Here is an 11905-nt window from a genome sequence, read left to right as displayed (position 1 = left end):
ATTTTTTTTCATGTTAGTAACTCAAAGCATATGTGGGTCTCACCTTTAATTTTTTTCTCTTTCCACTATTTTGTGGGACCCACTTATACAATGTGTCACTAACATTAGAAAAATTTTCTCCTTTAAAATGAGAAAATGTTTCCTCATCTTATATATAGAAAGTCTTCAGTAAATAAGTATTTTTTGTCAAGGCATTTAATATTTTTAATATTTTATTCTTTATTAACATACCGATTTTTATTTAATTATGAGATTACTATGGACACCGTTTTTCTATAACCTATATATCTTCGTTTCAGTAATTTTCAAGGCTGACATCTCACAGGACATATGAAAACCCATGTTCTCGAACAAAAATTATGGTATTTTTATTAATTACTACTTTTATTTTCTTACTGAACACTTCAATAACTGTAAGATAATTTGATATTATGACAGTAAATATTAGAATCTTAAATTAAATATTTTATTTAACTCAAACCTTGACGGAGAGGGTTATATTTAAAAAAAATTTGTTTACAAATTTTTTATTTATAAATTTTTTGTTTATGAACTTTTACAAACTACACTATGTTCTTCCAGAAAACACTTATAATTTGTAAAAATTTATAAACGGATCTTTTTCCAACCTTGACAACTTTAAGAATTATACAAAATATCGTACATTTGTACAGTTTGAAATACTAGTATATGAAACACCTCATTAATTTTAACTTTTTAAGTGTAAAAACTAAATCAAGGATTGAAAAAGCTCTTTATGTTTTGTAAAAACTTTTTAATTTTTAATTTTTTTTCATTATAAAAAAAGCTCTTTTTAAGATAATTTTTTTTGCAAAATTATGTTTTGTTAAACTTTTGTTTATAAGGAGAAGAAAACTAAAAATAAGAGCTCACAATCAAACAACTTAATGTATCCGTGATTATATTTTGTGAGAAACAATTAAGAAGAAAAATAGATAAAGCAATTAATTTTCAGATTCAAACTCAAGAGTAACATGTCAAAGTGAGAAACATCAAAGGAAAATCCCAAACCCGCAATACCTGTGATTATATTTTGTGACAGAGACTTTAGGGTTTTCAAGTCAAAAACCTGTTTCCTCTAAACCCAAATTCGAAGTGATAGAGGCCTCGTCTGCTGGTGGTTGACGGCGAAGGTGGCTCCGATGAACGAACGGCGGCAGAATGAATGAGTTACCTGACAATGTTGTCCCTCTCAACGCCCTTGACCTCTTTTACTTTTTCCCACTCACTACACAATGCAGCCTGTGAATAATTCCCCCGCTCTTCCTTTCCCCTTGTTTTTTCTCCCCTAAATTCAGCGTCGCTTTCAGTTCCAGTGTCTTCTTCCACTTTGCAACTGACCCCTTTTACTTTTTGATTCGCAGAAGTTCAAAAAAGTTTTTTTTTATCTAATTGGTGCCGAAGGTGAGACTGGGTGGCACTTCTCAATATAATTTTTTTTTTTAATTAGTGCAGTAAGGGGTGTAGTGCTGTACTTGTTTGATTTAAAATCAAAATTTTTATTGAGTCTTGTGGGGGACAGGGTGCGGCATTATGCCCGAAAAAAAATTAAATGACAAGAGTGCCGCTGGGAGTGGGGGCGTCATTGAGTCTCGTGGGGTACCGGGGGAGGCACTCATTCCGGAAACAAAAAAAAAATCACAAGAGTGCCGCAGGGACTGGGTAGCGTCATTTAGATACGCTAGGGTTCCCTCCCGGCACTTAACGACCCCATACTGTAGTTTCTCTTGTTCAGATACCAAATTCGTATATTTAAACTCAAAAGATACCAATCTAGTCAAATAACCAACAAACCTATGTAGAAAGTCGTGCTTGAACGAAAGTGGGTGTAGAAAATCCAACGAACAGATAAATCGTGCCTGAAGAAAAGATTGATGGTTGGGTTATTTTTATTAAATCAACTCATATGAGAATATTTTGCTATTAACTAAATATAGAATTAATATATTTGAGTTAATATTTTTAATAATATTATTTTTTTTTTGGTATGCTGAGAAGAAATTAAGCAGAAAAAACTACAAAACAGAAATTGTTCTAGCACTACAAACAAAAGCTAAATCAGCAATAAAAATAGACTGAATCTGAAAAGGAGGAAAACAGAAGACAGACATATCAGGAGCAGTAGGATTGTCCAGTGGATAATTTGACAGTCAATCAGCACAATAATTTTCTTCTCTATATGTGTGAACAAGACGAATCCTATTTTTGAAACCAAGCCCGTATTCGAGCCACCAAATGGGGTTCACGGGCTGCAACCTCCTTTCTAGAAAGAATGGTGATTGCAGTTGTTGAATCAGACTCAACAATTAAGTTCTTCCAGCCTTCCACCCAAGCCATCCCCAAACCTTTGAGAATGCCCCATAGTTCAGGATTGAGAGCATTGCAGTTACCTATCCTGTGGGAGAAACCTTTAAGTCAGTGACCCGCTTCATCTCTAGCAATTCCACCACAAGCAACTAGTCCTTGAGAACTTCTAGCAGCTCCATCAGTATTTAATTTAATCCAATTTTCTTCTGGAGGATTCCAGCTAACGAGAATTTCTGCTTTATAATTGATTAAGTGATGACTAGAGGTAAATTGAAAAGCCATATGGGATTCTTCAGCTGCAGTAAGGACCGTGTTCTTCTTATAATGATGAGAAGAAACAGAATTTCCAAAAACTAAATCATTCCTCCATCTCCAAGCCAACCAAACAGCGGTACCAAACACAATGCACCAAGGAATATTATTTGTATACCTGCCCATACAAGAAACATTTTTTTCCATCCAAACAAATCATTAGTAAAAAAAGAGTTGTCAAAACTGGTTGGAATTAATTCTTCCCAAAGCCTTTTGATAGTCGAGCAATCCCTTAGCAAATGCATAGAGCTCTCGGTTTCATCCAAACAAATTGGGCAGAAAGGATGACCCATATTAAAGGAATTCAATCTTTCCTTTGTTGGTAATTTATTATGAAGAACTTTCCACAAGAATAATCTAATCACTTGAGGACCTTCCCATCTCCAAATCTTTTTCCAAATCGCTGAATTACCATGAAGATTAGTATCATTACCTGCAAGGGTCTGGTAGATGCTTTTGACTGAAATCTGATATGCGTTATTTAAATTCCAACGCAAGTAATCAGCTCCATCCTGTTCATTTGGAGGTAAAATACTTCTAATTAATAACACAACATCAGCAGGAAGCCAATTATCTAGCATTTGTAAATCCTAATTTCCCTGATCATCAATATATTCTTTTAGCCTTTTATTACTTTCCTCCCATGGAATTGGGTCAGCAGTCATGTCCATAAGCCTTTTACCTTCATGAATCCACTTATATTTTCAAAATGAAATATCAATTCCATTCCCAATCTCCCATCTGAGGTGATTTTCTAATTTTTTCCTTATTGAACAGATATACTTCCACAATCTTGAATCTCCATCTTTGCAGCTGAATAAAGCACTCCCTCTTTTCTAACCACTATATTTAGCCCTGAGTAGATGAACCCGGAACTTATCCTGATGAGCAAAAATATCCCAGGCAAGCTTCCCTATAAAATCATCATTCATGTAACTTAACTTTTTCAAACCCAAACCTCCCTCTTCTTTCGGTTTTGTTATTACCTCCCAGCTCATAAGATGCATCTTTTTTTTCTCCTCTGTGTCTCCCCAAGTGAAGCCTCTCTGCAACTTTTCAATTTCACTGCAGATTGATTTTGGGATTTTATCACATTACATTTGAAAGAAGGGAATAGTGGACAGAACAGACTGGGCAAGGGTGATCCTTCCAGCTTGTGAAAGACACTTTGATTGCTAGCCATTCAACTTATTTTGAACCTTTTCAACAATATTAGCATATGCTTCCTTAGATGTTCTACCATGCTTCATCCACACCCCCAAATGTTTCCTTACATTGTGCACCCTCTTAAAGCCACAAGCATTTGTGATCTCAACTGCTACATCATCTGGAGTGTTTCTAGAGAAGAAAATACTAGTCTTCTGTTGATTCACTCTTTGTCCCGAAATTTCACCAAACAAATGTAAACACTTGAGAATAATTTGGATCTGATCCATAGAAGCTTCAGCAAAGAGCATTAGATCATCAGCAAACATCAAATGGGATACATCAGGTCCTCCTTTTCCAGCCTGAATTGGCTTCTAAAGCTTACCTTGAACTGCAGTATTGATAATATGGCTGAGCTTTTCCATTGCAATAACAAACACATAAGGAGAGAGATGATCACCTTGTCGGACTCCTCTTGAAGGTTGAAATTCCTCAGACATCACTCCATTTTAAAGGACATAGAATTTAGCAGTAGAAATTGCAGCCATAATAATACTAATTAATTTTTTTGGAATCTGCATCTCCTGGAAATTTTTTTTAATAAAACCCAAATTTAATCTGTCATAAGCTTTTTCTAAATCCACCTTGATGGCCATAAAAGTCTTCCTCCCTCTCATTCTATGCATTGAATGAATCAACTCCTGCACTGCAATTATATTATCTTGGATATGTCTTCCTGGAACAAAACTTGCTTGGACAGGGGAAATGATTTTATCCATAATACCAAACATCCTTTGAACCACAATCTTACTCAAGACTTTATAAATTACTGGACACAAGGATATGGGCCGAAATTGTGCCATTTGAGAATGATGTTTCTCTTTAGGAATAAGAACAAGTAAAGTGGAGTTAATAGTTGCCACTAGATCCGGATTTTCCCATAAACTGAGAATGTGCTGATACAACTGGTTCTTTATCTTTTCCCAATTCACTTGAAAGAAAGCAGCTGGAAAGCCATCCACTCCTGGAGCTTTATAAGAACCCATATTAAATAGAGCTCTTCTAACTTCCTCCATTGATGGACTTTTACTAAGCATGGTCTTATCCTCATTTGATAAAGAAGGCCATAAGTTTTGAGAGGAAAGCCAGCTTCTATGAGGAACCTCGTCAGAATACAGATTTTGGAAGAAATTGCAGGCATGATTTTTAAGCTCATTTGGATCAGAAATCCAATGATTAGGACCATCTTTGAGTCTCACAATTCTATTGCCATTTCTCCGGATAATTGTATTTAGGTGATAGAATTTAGTGTTTATATTACCATCAACAATCCATTGTTTCTTAGACTTTTGGAACCACAACAACTCTTCTTCTTCCAAGACTTTCTTTAGTTTCTCTTGACAAATATCTTCCATATTCTCAGTCTTCTACTTTCATTACCGGTCTTTTGATTCTGAATATTTTCCAGGTCTTTCAAAAGTTTCTCCTTTTTCCTATTAATATCACCAAACACCCTTTTATTCCACTTTTGAAAAGCAAGCACTAGTCTTTGGAGCATATATGGGATATCAAAATCCTGATCCCAATTATCATTTATGAGGCTAGAAAAAGTATGGTGTTGATGCCAAGCTGCTAAGTAACGGAAAGGCTTTTTACCTTTTGTATCTTTTCTAGCATCCAGATTTAACAGCAAAGGATTATGGTCATATTGGACTCGAGGAAGATGAATAACTTTAGCATCATCAAACTCGAGTCTCCACTGAATATTTGTAACAATCCTATCTAGTCTTTTGTACACTATGTCAAGGTGAGCCCATTTTGGACCTTGCCATGTGAATTTAGACCCTGTGAATCCCAAATCCTCTAATTGACAATCAACAAGAATTTCTTTGAAGAACTAGCATTTTGTATAATTTGGAGGAGATCCCCCTTTCTTTTCTGATGCAACCGCAATTTCATTAAAATCCCCTCCAACCAACCAAGGTTCAGTCATGTTCCTGCTAATTCTCTTCAACCCATCCCACAAATAGGCCCTCCTTGTCTCCCTTGGACTAGCATATACTGTTGTACAAAGAAAATTGTTCCCATTCTTAAAAGTTATTTTTGCGTGAATCATTTGATCAGATTGAGAAACTCATTTGAATCCCACATAAACCAGATTCCACCAGAGAACCCCTGAGCTTCTTCCACATAACAACTATTAAAACCACACTTTTTCATGATCTTTGAACCAGAAGAACTATTGGCTCTAGGTTCTAGTAGACTTATCATGCAAATATGATAATTCTTAACTAGATTTTTCAACACACGACTAAACTCTTTCCCAACAGCTCCTCTCACATTCCAGAAAAGAAATGACATAAATAAATGAAGCATTATTTACAGGGTTATGGAGTACCTGTACCTCCAACTCCATTGGCGAAGATTTGCCATCCAATTCATCTCGCGTCTGCATATCCTGAATAAGATTATCTTGCTCCATATCATCTTGCTTCTGATCAGGTGGCCTTAGTGCCTGCTGGATTTCAATTTTTTGAATAGTTTTGCTCTGCATCAGTTTGTTGGGAGGAATATCTTTTCTCGATAGGATTTGGATTGAAGGGATCTCTTTGGGATAAAACTCTTCCTTATCTGTCTTTGTGGTCTTCTGGTGCACTTTATTCTCAACTTGACTTGAATTGGCAGATGTCTTTTCCTTGTTAATATGCCTTTCTTTTGTAACTCTAGCTTCTTTTTTATTCAAGCTCTTCTCTACACTGGGTCCCTCTTTAGCTCCCCCTACCAATTTGTAATTGGTGCTAGTTTCAACTACCTGAATAGCATTTCTTGTATCTTTCTTCCTCTCCTGTCTAGCCCGAATAGGATGGTTTTTTGTGCTCTACTCATCAGTACTTGCTTCATCATTAATTTCCACACTCAAATTCTCCTCTTTTTCATCTTCTGCACCATTTGAATCATTTTCAAGAGCAGTAAATTTGGATGATTGTCTCCCTGTGGGTTGGTGGAAAAATTGGTTCTCCTTCTTCCCTTTTTGAGCGGAGTCACTATTTCGGTTGAATCTCCTCTGCCTATTCACTAGCATCCAAGGACCATATTTATTTTCCTTTGCATTCTCTCCATTTGTGTAGCTTGTAGCCATACTTGTGACTATTTTCCCTCCTTGTTCCTCCCTAGTTTTGCTTTGGGATGATTCATCATTTTCAGTAGGGCTTTTAATTGAGCACATCTCTGATCTATACCCATATTGGCCACAGGAATAGCACACCAATGGTAATCTTTCATACTTCACCTGCTTCAGTCTACCCTCCAGTTTATACTCAGCACTCAATGGCTTGGTAAGATCTAATTCAACACATATGCGAGCAAATCTACCTCTAGCCAAGGAAGTTGTAGCTGCATCAACCTTGATAAATTTACCCAACCAATTACCAATCCCCTTAATTAGTTCTGTGTTTGCATACTCAATTGGAAATCCCGGAAGCCTCACCCAAGCTGTAATTCGAGCTATAACTGCTTGAAAAGGGTTAAAATCTGGTTCCCAAGATCGAATCGTCAGATAATGATCTAAGATTACCCAAGGACCAACAGTTAAAGCATGTTCCAAATCCTTCTGGCATGAGAAACAAACTAGGAAATAGCCATTCTCCACATCAGTGATAAATACTTGTCCCTCCCTTGCCCACATGTTTTCCAGTCTTTTTTACATGAAAGTCAAAGACAAATTCTTACCTAACAACTTGACATAGATTGTTTTCTTCCATGGTCGCCATGCCTTCTTCTTGAAGTTAGCTGAGAGTTTGAAATTCATACGACCATCATTATCCACTTCCCATGTTACCTCAGGTTGTTTTTCCTTGCTTCCATCTTCCTCTTTTTTCTCTTCCACTTCATCGTGTTCCGATGGTATTTCCTCCTCGTCACTCCACCATTCTCCGTTGTGACGCATTAACATTTCTTTGAACGAGATTCCCTCTCTCATCCACTCCTCTTCTCCCGGTACCATCGTTTGATCTTGACTGAAAGGAGCATCATCTCCCTTATATTTTTTCTTTCTCCTCTGGAGGTTGTCAAATTCCTCCGGTGAGATTTCAGCCTTCTCCGTCGTCGCCATTAATTCTCACAGAAACCCTAGTAGTAAATAAAAGATGATTTTATCTTAATAATACTTTTATCTATCAAATAATTTTTAGTCACATTTTAAAAAAAAAATCATTTTCACAATATATTTTAAGTAATCGTAATTTTCGAATACTAAAAAATTTCTCCTACACACGTGCTGCTTGTGCAATGAATGTCCCAAGGTTCCCCTTGCCATTTTGATGTTACTGTGCGTAGTGCATTGTGTGCACGTGCTGCTGTCTCACCATGAACTAACAAATAAATTTTAGCCGGTTGAATGAATTAAGAAATATATATGGAAAACGATCTATAAAGATAGGAAACAAATATTTCTCCAATTATTGTAAAAGTTTTTATTTGTTATATATAATGTATTTTTTGAAGTATATAAATAAATTTTTTTAAACGAATTCTTTTACACGAGATCCACTTCTTTTTTTGTAGGACCCATTATTTTATTTGTGAGGATGGCAGACAAATTTTCCTGAGACAACTGCAAAAAAGTTAATCAAAAATACGATATCGAATTCGATTATTATGAATTTGTTATTTGGGTTTTATAAAAGTTATGTCGTAGGAAAAGTTATTGTGTTATGTTATAGAGATTCGTTTTGCGTGCCGTAGTTTTTTTCTTCTTCAAAACATGCGGGCTTCACAAAATATTATGTATGTAAGAAATTTTTTATAATCATATTGAATGACAAATGCAAACCTCTTCTTATTTATGCGTAAATAATATTTTCCCTTATTGTGAACTCTGTTCCGCTGAGAAGTTAGATACGTACCCTCCCAGTCCCACATTCTTCGATTGGATATTCTTTGACCCGCAATTTTCTTTAACGGTGTAGACTGTAGACTATAAATATACCTCATAAATGTATATATCTATCTTTTGCCTCGACTAAAGGTGTCCACAATTCGTTAAGAATTAGCCTCGTATTTCATAAGGGTAAGGAGTTTATTGGTGAGCAATCTGTAATTTTTCCAAAAAATTCTCAATAAAATTGGGAATATGTCATACCAATATCTAATCTCATCTAAACTTTTAACGTAAAAAATATATATACTCTTTGCTGGTCTTGCTTGCAAAAGTATTATCAAATTATCTTTATGTATGCCTTTATTGGTTATAGCATGTAGATTTCTGGCTTAGTTTTTTACGTTTCCCAAATTACAAAGTAAATTTAACGTAGTCTGAATTCATTGCGTTCTATAATTTAGAACATACTAAAATTTTCCAACCAATTAATAGATAAGCAGGACAACTAATTAATTGATGTTCCGAGTTGATTTTGGCAATTTTTTTTATTTTTTATTTTTGTCAATAGAAGGATATGTGCAATGGCGCTCAAGTGACCACGAGGTCACGAGTTCGATCCTTACCGCCCTCACTTTCAGGTAGAATTAAGAAAAGCAAATAGACTTATATAGCACAAGGCAAATCAATAATGAACTTGTGTCATATCCACGTTTCAAGTCCAAAGAACTCTTACAAGAGCGAGTGTGCTAAGGAGATATAAAAATAATTAACTTAATCTCACTCAATGCCTTAAAATTTTGGATTGAAATGGCAGTTGTCACATATTCTAACAAAACAGTATGATATATTATTGGGAGCATGTTTCCTGCGCTGATTTGGGCTTTAAAAATGTCCGTCCACAATTCACATGATGCTATGGGCCGATTGGTTCAGCAATTTTTCTTGCAAATACCTTTCGGTAAGTCCTTGGATGATTTAACCCTAAATGTCGACAGAAAAGTTATATTATATAGAATAAATTTTTTGTGTAAGATCATTTAACTTTTTATAATAAAATTGAGTCGTCGTTCTTGAGAATCATATGATTTTCTATTATACTCTGTTAATTGCGGAAATGGATCTTCTCATGTGAAAAAAAATATGATATGGTCATGTGGGAAGATCATAACCATACAAAGGTAAATCAATGGTTATGATTTTGTAACTATCTATTTTAACATTTTTTTTCTCTCCTCTTTTATTATCATTGATCCACCTTTTTATGGTTATATATGATTTACTCGCTCATGATTTATTGACTATTTAAAGAATATCTGATATTTTTTCGGTGGTATTTATCTTTTTATTATCATATTTATATATTGGAAAAACGGAAGAACACGTATACTTTTATAACATTGTAGCATTGTTGTTTAAAAATTTAAGCAACCACATACTTCAAAAACATTGAATGAAAATAAATAATTTATCCTTCCGTAGATATCTACTTGGCTTGTAGAAAAATCTTACTCAAATAAAACATTAATGATATATCGTATATAAAACCTTTTTTTTAATATAATAAAATATTATATCAATCTTTTTTTATGGTCACTTTACTTACTTTTCTCCACACTGTTAGATTACAATCTTACATTCACTGTTAGATTAATTATGATCTAATGAAATTGTAAGAAATATGTTAAAATTGTAATCTCACAAAAAAAGGAGAGAAAATATTTGTCATTTTAAATAACACAATTTTGTATCATTTTACATAAAATAATGTCATTTTGATGCATAATTGATGATTTTTTATCTTATCTCTTTTCTCTTCTTAATTTTAAGGAGAAAAAGAAAGTAAAAAATCATGAATTTTGCATTAAAATAACGATGTTTCATCTAAAATGATACAAAGTTAAATACTTAAATCATTTAAAATGATAAAAAAAATTCCTAAAAAAAAATTGACATAAAAAGATAAATATAATATTCTATTTTTTAATCGGAAAAAGCTACGTCATAACCTGCCAGGTCTATTCTGATTCTCACACGCAATGCCTTTCTTATTGTTCAATTTGTTAACTTCAAATACACATTTGTTCTGTTTTTCTTCACCTTTCTGTATAAGATAAAAACCAATAAACATTTTCCCACTTTTCTCCTAATAATTGTTTTTTTCATGATGCTTTGTCTGTGTTTTCGGGTCTACTTGATGATTACTATTGAATACTGATACCAATCATAAAGCCCATCAATGCACAATCCTGTGAAAGGTCATTATACTAGTCCTATCAAGTTGGGACCATTAACTTAACTGTGCAGCCCTTTTTGGTGTTGCCACTTGCGACCCATTCTTCCTGGCCCCCCCACCCCAAACAATCAAAGCGCACTCCTTAGTAACATAAAAATATACCTTTAATTTGTATATATCTTCAAATAAAGTTGTATGTATTATTAATAATATTTCAACTTTCAACTTTCAACTTCCTCCCCTACTTTTAATTTATACACAAGTGCCAGACATTTTATGTCTACTTTTTCTTTTAGTTCTTTCTGTTGTTTTAACAGTTAACACCCAATGGAATTGTTGCCCTTTTATTAAGACATAGTTTTAGTGTATTTTTTCTTATTACTCATATTTTGTAGTGCAAAGTGGAAAGTGGAAACTGCAGTAGAAAGCGCTGCATGCTGGATGCTCCTGTAGTCCTAGATTCCGCTTAGTTCTGACAATAAATTATAAAAGGTAAACTGAAGTTTATTTTTGACTCTCCTCCCCTGTCAGGATTTAAAATTAAAGTATTTAACAAAGGGGCGTTTTATTAAAGGGTTTAATGTATTTTCAGGGAGATAATTTATCTTTAATGAGCTCAAAGTTATGTCGTTTTGAGGTTAAATAAAATGTATTTTTATAGTTCCAATTTATTTTAGGGTTATATTAATCTTTATCATCAATTTTTTTTAATTTTTTAACTTTAAAATGACATCGTTTTGAACTCATTGAAGATAATTTTATTTTCGACGAATGAAGAAATATTAAACTCTTTATTAAAAATAGTATTTTTATAATAATTCTTTAGTAATTCTTTTGAAAAGTTACTAAAAATATTAAAGTTGATTCTTTTATTAAAAAATTATTCAATTATTAAAAAATCTGTAGATATATCTTTAATTAAAAAAAAATACCGTTTTTCAATAAAAGATTAAACAAAGGGAAAAACTACTCTTATGCAACATAAGAGTAGTTTATCTTCAATAGAC

At 33.8% G+C, this 11905-nt stretch overlaps 1 protein-coding gene across 1 annotated transcript; it reads right to left on the bottom strand.

The window, feature by feature from the left end:
- Positions 1–5898: 5898 nt before the first annotated feature.
- Positions 5899–7471, bottom strand: LOC133290057 (uncharacterized). The gene is made up of 3 exons (XM_061488109.1): positions 6679–7471; positions 6217–6564; positions 5899–6119 (listed from the first exon to the last, which is right to left on the bottom strand). The coding sequence occupies exons 1-3, from the start codon at positions 7469–7471 to the stop codon at positions 5899–5901; spliced, it is 1362 nt and encodes a 453-aa protein (XP_061344093.1).
- Positions 7472–11905: the final 4434 nt, after the last annotated feature.

The sequence above is a fragment of the Gastrolobium bilobum genome, unplaced genomic scaffold, assembly GCF_033153095.1.
Source record: "Gastrolobium bilobum isolate Gb01-03AN ecotype WA unplaced genomic scaffold, APGP_CSIRO_Gbil_v1 utg7782, whole genome shotgun sequence".
Classification (NCBI taxonomy): Eukaryota; Viridiplantae; Streptophyta; class Magnoliopsida; order Fabales; family Fabaceae; genus Gastrolobium; species Gastrolobium bilobum.
The sequence above is the reverse complement of the archived record's forward strand: the minus strand, read 5'-3'. Positions and strand labels throughout refer to the sequence as shown.